Below are 12,282 nucleotides of genomic sequence, written 5' to 3' on the forward strand. Positions count from 1 at the left end.
TCATATTAATTTGTATAGAATTTGTTACTAGTGGCATTGCTCGAGTTATTCTGCTTGGAGATTTTTTTTTTTTTTTTATGTGAATGAATTTACCCTCATAGTGTAGATGACACAGTTTAGCATTACAACTTTAATTTTATCATCTTTCTCCAAAATTGAATTATCTAACACTCTATCTGTACAGTGGCTCTGTAGCCCTAGAAAGGCTTTAGTCTTCAACTCAATCCATGTTCAGTCAGCTGCAAGTCTTCGCTATCTCCTTACTCCCATCCGGTTCAAATCAAGCCATCTCAGGCGTGCTCTTCCCTCTGAGAACTGATATAGCAGTCTTCTTCTGGCATTCCCTTTACATGACTACATTGGATTCTTGATAACTTGAATCTATCTTCTCAACATAACAGCAATTCAGCACTTCAAAAGGATACATGCCACCATCTTCAATATTTTGAATGACGTATTTTTACACCATATTTGACTGATTAAGATTGGTTAGCTTGCTTTTTGGTTCATCTAAACAAATGAACAATTTTGAACGTTGATTCATAAACTAAAACCATCAGAACTTAGAAAACAACTATTTATCAAAAAAGAGGATATTACAATATACAATGTTTTTGATATTTAATTTTTTTTTTATAAGCATCAATATTTGTTTGTTAAAATTGTTTTGATTTTATTTTCAGAAAAGACAAGTGAAGTAGTTGTCAACATCAAGCATTTAGAACCAGTTCCACAACCCAGCTGTTTAAGTGGTTCTATAAATTCAGAAGGTTGATAATTTTATTTAGTTGTTTGACAAAAATTAAATATAAATATTATAAAAATGGTCCATATTTGTTAATTAACCTTAGATTTTATTTTCAGAAAATACAAGTGAAATAGTTCTCAACATCAAGCATGAAGAACTAGCTCCAAAACCCAGCTGTTTAAGTGGTTCTATAAATTCAGAAGGTGAATGATTTTATTTAATTATTTGACAAAAATTAAATATAAATATTATAAAAATGGTCCATATTTGTTAATTAACCTTAGATTTTATTTTCAGAAAAGACAAGTGAAATAGTTCTCAACATTAAGCATGTAGAACCAGCTCCACAACCCAGCTGTTTAAATGGTTCTATAAATTCAGAAGGTAAATAATTTTAGTTAGTTGTTGCTTTGGGCAAAATTTATTATAAATATTATATAATTATTACTAGTTTGTTATTGGATGGAATAAAATAGAAGACTATGCTGGAAAAAAAATCTTAAAAGTAATTAATGTACAAAAAAGAAGTTGATTTATCCATTCATTAGGTTGACAAAAATAAAATTATTAAATCTATGGCATGAGTAACAGTAGTGCTAAGTACATGGAAACTAACTTTATGAAAAATACAATTAAAGGTTCCCTCTTTTAGGAAAATTACAACTTTTCTATTTATTTTCATAATAGAGAGAACCTTCAATTGTATTATTCGTAAAGTTAATTTCCTTGTACTTAACACTACTGTGAAGTTCGCCATTGATATTTATATGTATATATATGAATAGATGATTGGCCATAAGTGAATTAGGAGGATAGTTCAAACTATTTCTCGATTGTTTTCCTTTATTGCACACCCAGGATCATTTCCTTTAAAAAATTTTAAAATAAATAAAGCAATGCTTGTATAAATTTAATTTTCTGTGGCAGAATAGTAGAAAAAAAAAGAAAAGAAAAATGAAGAGAAGTTGGTCGGGGGGTGCAGTCAGCAAATTAACTAAAACTATTTTTATTTATTATAAGGTCGATGGTTGACCGTGTGTAATAATAGAAAAGGAAGATGGCCTAGGTGCTGTCGAAGAAAAACTCAAATAGTGATTAAGCTATTTACATTGAGCCAACGATTCGCCCTACCTTAATAGGCCTTATCAGGGCTAAAAAAGATACATACACTTAAATGATGTAAACTTATATCAGAAAAGTAAATGAAAACTTAAAAAGATGTACAATGAAACGTAAAACTAAATAAGAATAATGAAAGGTTATAAAAAATTAATGGAAATGGAATTAATAACAGATAAAAAGAAGAAATATAAATTAAATTACAAACTAAGAGATAGAAAACAGGGGGATAAGAATAAAATCAACTTACCTTTCAGACTAAATGTAAGTATACTAAAGTTGGAAGTAACGTACGAAGATAAATTAAAAGTAAGATATATAAATAGAAAAGAAAAAGAATGGATAGTAAATATAAAATATGAAGTAACTAAATTAAGTATGGGTATGAGAATTTAAAAAAGGAAACCAGATAAAAGACATGACAGGAAAGTGGGCTTCTGAAATGCAGAACGTAGAGAAAAAAAGAAGGAATTATGGGGATTTTATAAGGATTAAGATGTGACTGTATGTCAGTGAGACACAGTCTTTATCGACTTTATGATTGACGGAATACTCTGTTAAATTCATATGAATGGATTCCGATATGAGGCGTTTTTTATGGTTGGGGACAGTAACAGGAATTGAATTATTATCGAAGTTAAAAAAAAAATGAGGTTTAAAACGTGTTTTGGCAATTCAGAGGCAAAAGGGTTACAGGAGTTGATCGAAGTTTTATACTGGGAAATGTGATTTCTAAGTTGATTCTTAGTTTCGTCGATATAGAAGGAATTACAACATAGGGTAGAACAACAATTACAATAAGGAACCCAGTAAACTACATTGGAACGGTGTAAAAAAGGAATTATTATTATTATGGCACTACGATCCTGCGATAACCAGGGCCTCCTCTACCTCAGCCAACTAATCTACACGGTCTCTTGCTTTCTCCTTCCATCTTTCAACATTCAAAGTACTTTATTTGCTTTCTTTTTATTGCAGGCTAGTCCAAAGAGCCATTTAAGTGGAGTTTTGCTGTATTATTTTTATTGCTAAAAAATAAGACATCAATTTTAATGGTTGTCATTTCAAGGCACTGATCTCCATCCTCAGAACTGAAAATTGCAATAGATACATAATGTTGACTTCCGACTCAACTGAATTAATAAACAATTTTAATCGCTTTAGAAAAGTAATGTCATCCAACATGTATAAAACTAAATAAGAAAAATTAATTATAGTAAATTTGATAATAAAAAGCATCTGTATGCATTGTAAGTGCTAAACCAGAAGGGTTTTGAATATGATAACAGAAGAAGCATCCTGGAAGAAGAAACAAAACTTAAATTCCAGATAATGATTTGTGATTAGAGTTTGCGAAACTAGATCATTCGAATGAGTTCTGTGGGATAGGTTTCATCAGAGCTAAAGATACAAAAAGATACAAACACTTAACATAAGTAAAAAAGTAAATGGAAAATTAAAAGGGTATACAATGAAACGTAAAAGTTAAATAAGAAAAATAAAAGGTTAAACAATAAATGGAAACGGAAATAGTAACAGATAAAAAGAAGAAAGTACAAGCTAAGAGATGAAAAAGGGGAATAAGAATAAAATCAAGAATAAAGGAAAAAAATGAACAAGATAGAATTCATATCTCTTTTGACAGAAGTTAAAGTCAGAGTGAACCGTTTGTATGGGGAGGAGTGGGAATTGGCAGATAGATAGCAGCATTGATACTTAACTGCCAATTCCCACTCCTCCCCATACAAATGGTTCACTCTGACTCTGACTTCTGTCAAAAGAGGTAAGAATTCTATCTTGTTCATTTTCTTCCTTTATTCTTGATTTTATTCTTATTCCCCTCTTAGCTTGTACTTTCTTCTTTTTATTTGTTACTATTTCCGTTTTCATTTATTGTTTATAACCTTTTATTTTTCTTATTTAATTTTTACGCTTTATTGTATACCCTTGTAATTTTCCAATTACTTTTTTATTTATCTTAAGTGTTTGTATCTTTTTTAGCCCTGGCGAAGCCCTGCAATGTGGGGCGAAACGTTGGCTCAATTAAAATAGTTATAACAATTTGAGTTTTATTTGACCGCACCCAGACCATATTTCATTTATTTATTACACACGGTCAATCAGCGATCTTCCAGTATGTCCTATGGATATTTCTTTTAAAATACAATAAATATGTGTTTCAAGTTGTCATAATAAAATATTAATATTTTACTCATAGCTTTTTGAAAAAAAAAAAAAAAAATTAGTATTTAGTACACAATATAAAATTTATTAGCCATAATATTCTGAATTGTTTGAAGGAAATTTAAACTTTAAATGCATAATTTAGATGTGTTTTTACAGAAATGTTTTCTTGCAATAAAAATTTAAGATTGGTCAAGAACGGGGTGTACAGCATTCCTGTAATATATTGCAGGAACTAATAAAATTCATCACTATTTCTATCAAATTAAAGTAAAAGAAATCTGGGATGCAATCCCAAATAATGAAAATCTAATCAGATACCGATTCACAACGTGCTATAAAATATTTATTTTTATTTCTACTAGCTAAATCAAGGAATTTGTTGGATACTGTCAATGTGGTTTTAAGCTGATCTGTTATATATTTCCTATAATATATAGGAAGAATGGCATATAAAACATAGGACATCAGGTTCTTCTACAGAAATAAAATATCCTGTGATTATAATAATTATTCCATTTCCACAAACTTGGTTGCAATGTTTTTTATGTTATTTCAGTTGCCAGAAAAAATAATACAAAAAGTAATTATGTTAACGCAATAATGTTACATAGATGTATATGTATGAATTATATTTTTTTAAATAATCAATTATGACTAAAATTTAAACAATAAATTGTGCTTTTTATTTATCTTCTTTTTAAAAAGTATTCACGTTTTTTAAAGCAGCTGTATGTATTTCATCTTCTAAAACTTGGAAAAATCGAAAAAATTCTGGCAAGTCATTGTTGCGCAGTAAGAACACAAGTTATCAAGGAACTTCATTGCTTACTCCAGCAAATTCAGACAATAATGTGGAAAGGAAGAAAAGACCCTACATTAGAAAACAGAAAGGTAATTAGTTATGCAGACATTGATTGAATTTTTTTTTCTGAAAATTATGTTTATCATATTTGTTGTTATGCAGTTTTTTTGTGGCTAGAATGTCATAGTTCCGCCAAGTATTGGCCTTGGATATTTTTTGATGTTTAAGTCAATATTTTGATAATATCAATGTCGACTAACAGAAATTATATAAATATTAAGTGTTGCTCCATATTGCTTTGTCCTGTTTGGCTGCCCTAGTTGAGCTAGAATATTGGTTTTAACTAAAAAACAAACAACCTTATTTTTCATCTCATTTGCCTTACTCCCTTAAATAGATATAAGTATAGCAAAAAATAAGACATACAGTGAATAATGTTTTTGCTGTTATATGCATGCCTTCCTCAGGGCAGTAAGAGTTATGTATGTGTCATGCAGATGGTATGCAGGAACATGGCATAAAGTCAAGGTGTGCCCTGAAAAGAATAAGGGTGTATCACAGTGCTGTAGAAACTGCAAGGCCAAAGGCAGAATGGAGAAAGATCTTTGACATTAGGCACAGAACAGTGCCTCTTATATCTAGGAGGAGTTGCGTTAGAGATATTCAACAAGTGTTTGGATAAGAGGCACTTTCCATGCAAGTGGAGGATTACAGATTTAAGACTAGCTGACAAGTGAGGTGGCTAGTAACCACGGAAGCCACCACCACGGAAGGAAGAGGTAGAGCCACCTACGGAAATTTGGCTCAACCTGTTTACAATGGAACTACGGATACTATTGATCTAGTTTGATATATCCTCCACTCGACATTGTTTCGTGGCCCCGAGAACTCCAGCAGTTACAAAAGCTCTCGATACCCCCAGTAATCTATACTCCCACATAGGTAGCTATCTCAATTGATCCTCTCTATTGATCCTATCACCCTAAATATCCAAGAAGAGAGGGTTAGAACAGATGTGGAGGCTACATACCTTGATGTGAGGATAAGAAGATGATTTGATGCCTCTTCTCACCTGTTATATTTAAAGGATAAGGTGACTCTGTCACTCATTGTATTAAGTAGGATAAGGGGTGCCTTTTGGGGCCTCAGATATCCTGCAATGATGACTATATATAAAAGTGTGATCCTGGGTATTCTGAGATATGCATCCTCTGCGTGAAACCAGAACCTCACACAGGCACAGAAGAGGAGACTAGCCACCGTATAGAGATTGGCTCTGCTGAGGGTCAAGAAGACCTACAGAATGGTGTCACATGAGGGAGCAAGTGTTGGCTGGAGTGATGCCCTTGGACCTCATCCTCAAGGAGGATGTCCTTAAATAAGAAGTAAAGAGAAAGGGGCTGTTAGCGCTACTACTCTAGGCTATATGAGAGATCGGTGACCCCAAACTTATGGAAGAAGGGAGGGCTTAATAGAGGATTCGAATGGACAATGGGTAGCAAGTCAGAAGGGTGCTACTTTAAGAAATTAAGGTTATGTGCGTCCTCCCAGACTATTAGGTCTCACAGATTCTAAAAAGACATGGAAGGTTCCAAGGAAAGCAGCAGAGCTTTGGAAAGAACTTCGAATTCAGGTGCCCCATGAGCGGAGTTCCTTAAACAGCTGTACACATGGTAGTGGATTGCTCCGCCATAGGACACTGAGCTAGGCTGTTGAAAAAGACCAAGATTTTCCTCCTCACCATGTTGGACTTTCCCTGTTTCATGGAAGAAGAGAATTATTCCTTCTATAGAGACATTGTTTATGGGTGGAAGGAGGTAGTGGGTCCCACAAATTTCACAATGTAAAGGGCTTAACCACCTGTCATTGGCAAGCCTCTAGAAGAGGAAGCTGACCCAGACTAAGACCAGGAGAGCTGGACCTGGCTGGTAAACTGCAGGAGGCACCCAGACAGCTGTACCAACCAGATGTATGCAGAGGACAAAGTGCAGCTCCATAAACCACAGTAGAATAAAAAAAAATCCCCCTCCTCTCCCCCAAAAAATTAAATGGAACCCCCTAAAACATTATTATATAGTTATATGATAAGAATAAAAAAAAAATGTTGATTTTTAGGAGCAGTAGCTTGCTCAAGCCCAGCCCACTACCCTACTGCTGCTGCACCCCATATACAAGAAATGGTGAGGAGAGAGGATCAAATGGGGGGATAGTAGGATCAGGTCATGTTGTAAATTGTTGAGTGAAAAGAGGGAACGCTTAATATCTATTTAAAAAAAATAAAGTTTTTACCTAAAAAAAATTAAATTACACTTTATTACTTGGTAAAATATATTGTCTTTACAAAAATAAAATAAACAGTCCTTAAAAATAAATAATAAAAAGTCAATGATCAAGGTTAGCATTTAGCAACATCTTGCATGTTCTTTGGCATAGAGGTTATTGCTGCTGTTCCATCCAATTTGGTAATACACAGGTTCTTGGTGATACAGTTTTGATTCTTTAACTGTCAATTATGTATGGCACAAAGAGGTTGCATTTCTCACAGTTATAGATGTATTTTTCTGCTATTGGCATATAATATAACGACAAAACCTGTATTTGTTAATCCTTTCAGTACAAAGAACGTAACAGTTGGGATCACATTATATCTACTCTATGGCTGGGATCGCAAAACTTGGAATCATTACTGTGAAAATAAAACCAACACAAACTTCAATTCTTTGAATTATAAGAATGGCTTCCAAGAAAAAAAAACTATTGCCTTCAATTTTTCACATATCTATTGGTCTCATTTTTACAGTTAATTTAAGTTTTGTTGTCAATATTAGCAGGACAATTTTACTCATAATGAACACCACAAACTGTTAATAAAATTTAAAAAATATAAGGACCTGGATTAGACTGAAACTGTGAGTTAGTTAATAATGAGAATCAGTTCTAAAATTATCTAGTAATGTCTAGTGGTATCTAGTAATCTAGAACTACCACAACTCTGTTGTGGAATTAAAGGGAGGGTTTTATAAACAAAGACAACGAGCGTGTGTTCATTATTTGGGAATGTTGAAACTATAGCTTATAAATAGGGGAGTTAGAGTATGTATTTACTACAGAACAAAGACAAAAAACCTACAATTATTCACCATTGATATGTTTCTGAATTGTTGTGTTCTCTATTGTCTCTTCACTTATTTAATGACCTACTTGTGATAAAGACATCCCATGTAATTTTAAAAAGATGTCAACACTAGAACCAATAGTGGACAGGGTGTTTCCACTAATATAACACTGCTTACTCTACTGCTGAACATCAGCTTTAGTTTCCTTTCTATACTTAAATTCTTACTGAAAATCACTGATTTTAGTTCAACCCTTTTCGGTTCATGTTGTGACATGTGCCTTAAATGGTTAGTGGATAACCCACTTGATAGTAAACTTCGATTGTTTTCACAATCTTGAGAAATGGGCCATGTGGGACTTGATTTTATTTATTTTGGTTGATAAAATGAGGAATGATATGGTAGAGGGAATTTAAGTATAAGATGGGTGAATATGGGGATAAATCTAACTTTTATTAACTAGGTAATGAATACATATCACCAAATTATCAGTGAGAAAAAATTGTAGATATGTATGTAATAAAAATTGGATAAATCAGTGTTGTGCTGTACTTTTCGAAATTGTGCTACTAGACTATTATAAGGAGCCTTGGGGCAGTCCCCATTTGAATGCATGCAAATCTGTTATTGATTATTGGATACTGTTATAATGAATGATTATAACATTAAATCAACTATATCAGCATTCTTATTCATATATAAATAGATAATTTATGTTAATAATAATCAATTGAAATACTGTTTTAATTTTAAAAAACGAAACAAGAACAAGGAATAAGAAAACTGAGCGGAAGAAGTGCTGTGTTAGCAGACAGCAGATTACTCAGTTGGTATGAAACAAGTGAGTATAAGGTTGAATACATTACAAAGGAGATACACTTGGCCTGCAGTACATTCATCGATCCAAGAATTTAGTGAGGTGTTAATGTAGAACATTACTGTCTGCCACATGGGTCTTAGGACTTTATAAATGAATAATTGATTTCTGTGTTTTGTGGGTTGAAAGTTAAACAGGCGTCTGAACAATTTCTATGAACTTTTAAGATTTAGTTTATTTTGTGTGAGATAAGTCATACAAACTTGACAGAAGATAGTTTAGTAACTTTTGGAATATGGGTGATTCTCAATAAAAAGTTTCATTTTCAGAGGTAAAATTTTGAGCAAGTGAACCATCTTTGAAAATTCTCTAATTTTTCATATGATCATATGAAACTCTGCAAAAGAGAATATAGCTCAAATCACTTTTTTAGGACCAAACTCCAATTTGTTGGAGTGGAGGAAAAGATCATAGCCACCAACTTTAAAAGGAATTCTGGATGTTTCAGAAAGCAGACAGATGCAACCATAGTGCAAAAAAAAGTATCATGACCTGTTTTTGGTAAGGTGTTAGGAAAAAAAAACATATCACTGCGTTGATTAAATAGTAGTGGCTAATCTAACAAAAAAATATTTTATTTTATATTTGACAGATTCTGTAGATTGTAATGTAGAATGTGGTTATTTTTTGACAACCCTAATAGTTTTGGGACTGCAGTAGATAAAGATACCCCTGTCTATGGTAATATCCTTGTAACACGTTTATTTAAAAATAAAACCAAAACTCATAAATATACGTGCCAAAAAATCACCCTTTCACCATGAAAGCTAAACAATGTCAGTATTTGGCAAAAAAAAAAAAAGATGGTTTTGCCGAACCAAAACAGCATTGCTCGTACCCAGTTATTACTTCACCTGTTGATAACAAACAGGTGAAAAAACAAAACAATAGTAGAAATATTTGGTGATGATAATAAGATAAGCGTAAAATTATTGAGTCTTAATTAAGTTTAATTTATGGCTGTAGGTATGTGAGATAAAGTTGTTATCAATTTTGTGGTTAACTGGAAGGGGTTCATAGTGTATAAAAATGGATTCTGAGATGAGCCTCTTTTAGTAATTAGAGATACTGGTTAAAATAGTGGTATGGTAAAAATCAAAAGAGTGATTAAGCATAAGAGCATGTTCTGAAAGTTTTGAAGCAGCTGGGTTGTGGGAAATTATGGATAATTTGTGTTGAGAAATAGAAAAAAATTTGAGGTGGTTCTTGGTTTCGCCTATATATAAAGAATTACAGTTCAGGAAGGAATAAGGAATATGGTAGAAAAAGTTAGAGGGGTAAGGTGACAAAGTATTGGAGAGGAATAGGATCCTTAGTGTATGTAAAAAACTAAGATAGTTTATTATGAGACTTGAGTCCAAGATGTAGTGAAGGAATGGTTGATTTTAATAATTTCTGTATGTTGTCAGTGAGAAAGGGTACACATGAAAGGGATTTATAAAGTAAGGGAGTGGGTGGTGGATGTTGAGAGTTTGGAGAAGGAGAAGTAGGCGTAAAATGGTTGTTGTAAGAGTTAGTGTATTATGCAAGGTGGAAAGTTGAAAGTAAAATAGTCTGATCATCTTCTTCATAATTTGAAATAATACGACCAATTATTTATAAATATCTTTTGTATTTTGATTACAATATTATTTATTTAATAAATTTTAGTTTGCTGTTCGAAATAAATACAATTTTTAGTTTTAATTTTACATTGTTGATTTAAAACTATAAAGGCATGTTTTTAAATTTATTTGCCCAATGCCCACTAAACCAGGAAGGGCTTCTAAAATATCAAAAGTTAAATTTTATAAGCAAGATATGATCTCAATATTTAAAAGCTTTGCATAATTATAGTCAATTATTTTTTTGTTTAGGTTCATCTTTATCTGCCCATAGTTCGAAATTCAAACAAGAAGCTCAGGACAGTACTACAGTCAATATCTCCCTGGTAAAAGATTGTCAGGTGAAAACGAGCAGTTTAATATAATTAGGATTGAGGAAATAAATAATCAAAAGAAATTTCACTTATCAATATAAAATCTCTTTAATTACATTCGAGAACCCAACTCAGTACTGTTTTACTGTGATTATTTAAAATTAATTTTAGGATTATCACTATATATTTTATCAAGTAACAATTTGCTGTTGTATATTTTGATGTGAAATTAAAATTATCTTTCTGTGATGGTTTCTTCTTTCTTGAAATATAAAATTATTGGAATTTAGTTTGAGTATATTTATTTATTTTTAATTTCTTAGGTGCCAGTTGTTCAAAATAATGAAGAGGATGTAAGAAGAATCGATCCTGATTTATGCAATAAAATAGACACAAACAAATCCATGAATTTAAAAAAATACAAGAAATCAGAAATCACAATACCTGCTACAAAGATCATAAAGAACTATTTTAAAATGGATATGAAAACTTTAAATAATAAAGAGAAGCTTACAAACATTATAGAATTTAAGGATAAAGGATCAATACACCACAATAATGTACTCCTTAATGTCGAAAATGAAATTAACGAAAATAGTCAACCATTAGTCATTGATTGTAACCCAAATGCTGTTGGTTTAGTCAAAGGTGTAAATCCTGAATTTGCTAAAAAATCAGGAATAGATTGTGGTTTCATTTTACCAACTTCAAGTAAGAATTTGGAGGAAACTGTTAAGACCAAAAAAACTTGCCATTATCGCAGTGAAGGTTTCACATCCGATACACTCGAAAGGATTATCAAAGTGATTGATGATCCATCGTATGAAGGTAATGATTTGAAAAAAACATTATCTGGCATCATAAATGAAACTAAGGGATCCCATATGCCATATTTCTATTCAAGTGAAAATGCTGTGACAGAGGAACATAACTATGTCAAAACTCACTCAGTAGGCAATGAATTCAATTCAAATCCTGATAGCAATTGTAAAGCAGATTTTCATAATGAAATATTTAATGAAACAAATTATTCTCTAATCAAAAATACACCAACCAAAACTTGTCTAATCAATAAAAATATTAATGACAGCAATAACAATGTTACAGATAATAAATTACCTAATGATTCTAGTATTACCCGAGCTGATTCGTTAGGAATAAACAGTGATAAAATGAATTACACTGTAGTTGAAACCACAATAGAAGAACTGATGAATACTGAACAATTTATACAAAACAGTATTGATGTGAACTATTCTCAAAACATCATGCCTTCACCTCAAGTTTGTGAAAATGACTTAAATAGTGTATCTTTATCTAAAATAACAAAACTTCATCATTTTAAAGGAAACAATGATGTAAAGTCTCTTGATCTAGATTTTTCAGATCTTTATTGGGCATAATTCAGTGATTTGATGTATAATATTTTATTTATTTAAGTATTAACTAACTATATTTATAATACATTTTTGTTCAATTTTAAAGATGAATTTGTTTTTCAAGTAGCATTGTATT

General features: G+C 31.7%; 1 protein-coding gene across 4 annotated transcripts in view; it reads left to right on the plus strand.

The window, feature by feature from the left end:
- Positions 1-12,282, plus strand: part of LOC106692575 (uncharacterized) — a 50,158-nt gene extending 37,876 nt beyond the window's left edge. The window contains exons 18-23 of one of the 4 annotated variants that reach the window (XM_014438606.2): positions 684-770; positions 865-951; positions 1,046-1,132; positions 4,778-4,945; positions 10,706-10,794; positions 11,091-12,282. In XM_014438606.2, the coding sequence (XP_014294092.1) occupies positions 684-770; positions 865-951; positions 1,046-1,132; positions 4,778-4,945; positions 10,706-10,794; positions 11,091-12,170 (1,598 nt within the window). In that variant the 3' untranslated portion in view covers positions 12,171-12,282. Of the gene's footprint in view, positions 1-683; positions 771-864; positions 952-1,045; positions 1,133-4,777; positions 4,946-9,222; positions 9,370-10,705; positions 10,795-11,090 lie in introns of those variants that run through there. The other 3 variants (XM_014438609.2, XM_014438607.2, XM_067048583.1) reach the window with 3 other exon arrangements.

The sequence above is a fragment of the Halyomorpha halys genome, unplaced genomic scaffold, assembly GCF_000696795.3.
Source record: "Halyomorpha halys isolate HHAL.00 unplaced genomic scaffold, Hhal_1.1 Scaffold61.1, whole genome shotgun sequence".
In the NCBI taxonomy this organism is placed as follows: domain Eukaryota; kingdom Metazoa; phylum Arthropoda; class Insecta; order Hemiptera; family Pentatomidae; genus Halyomorpha; species Halyomorpha halys.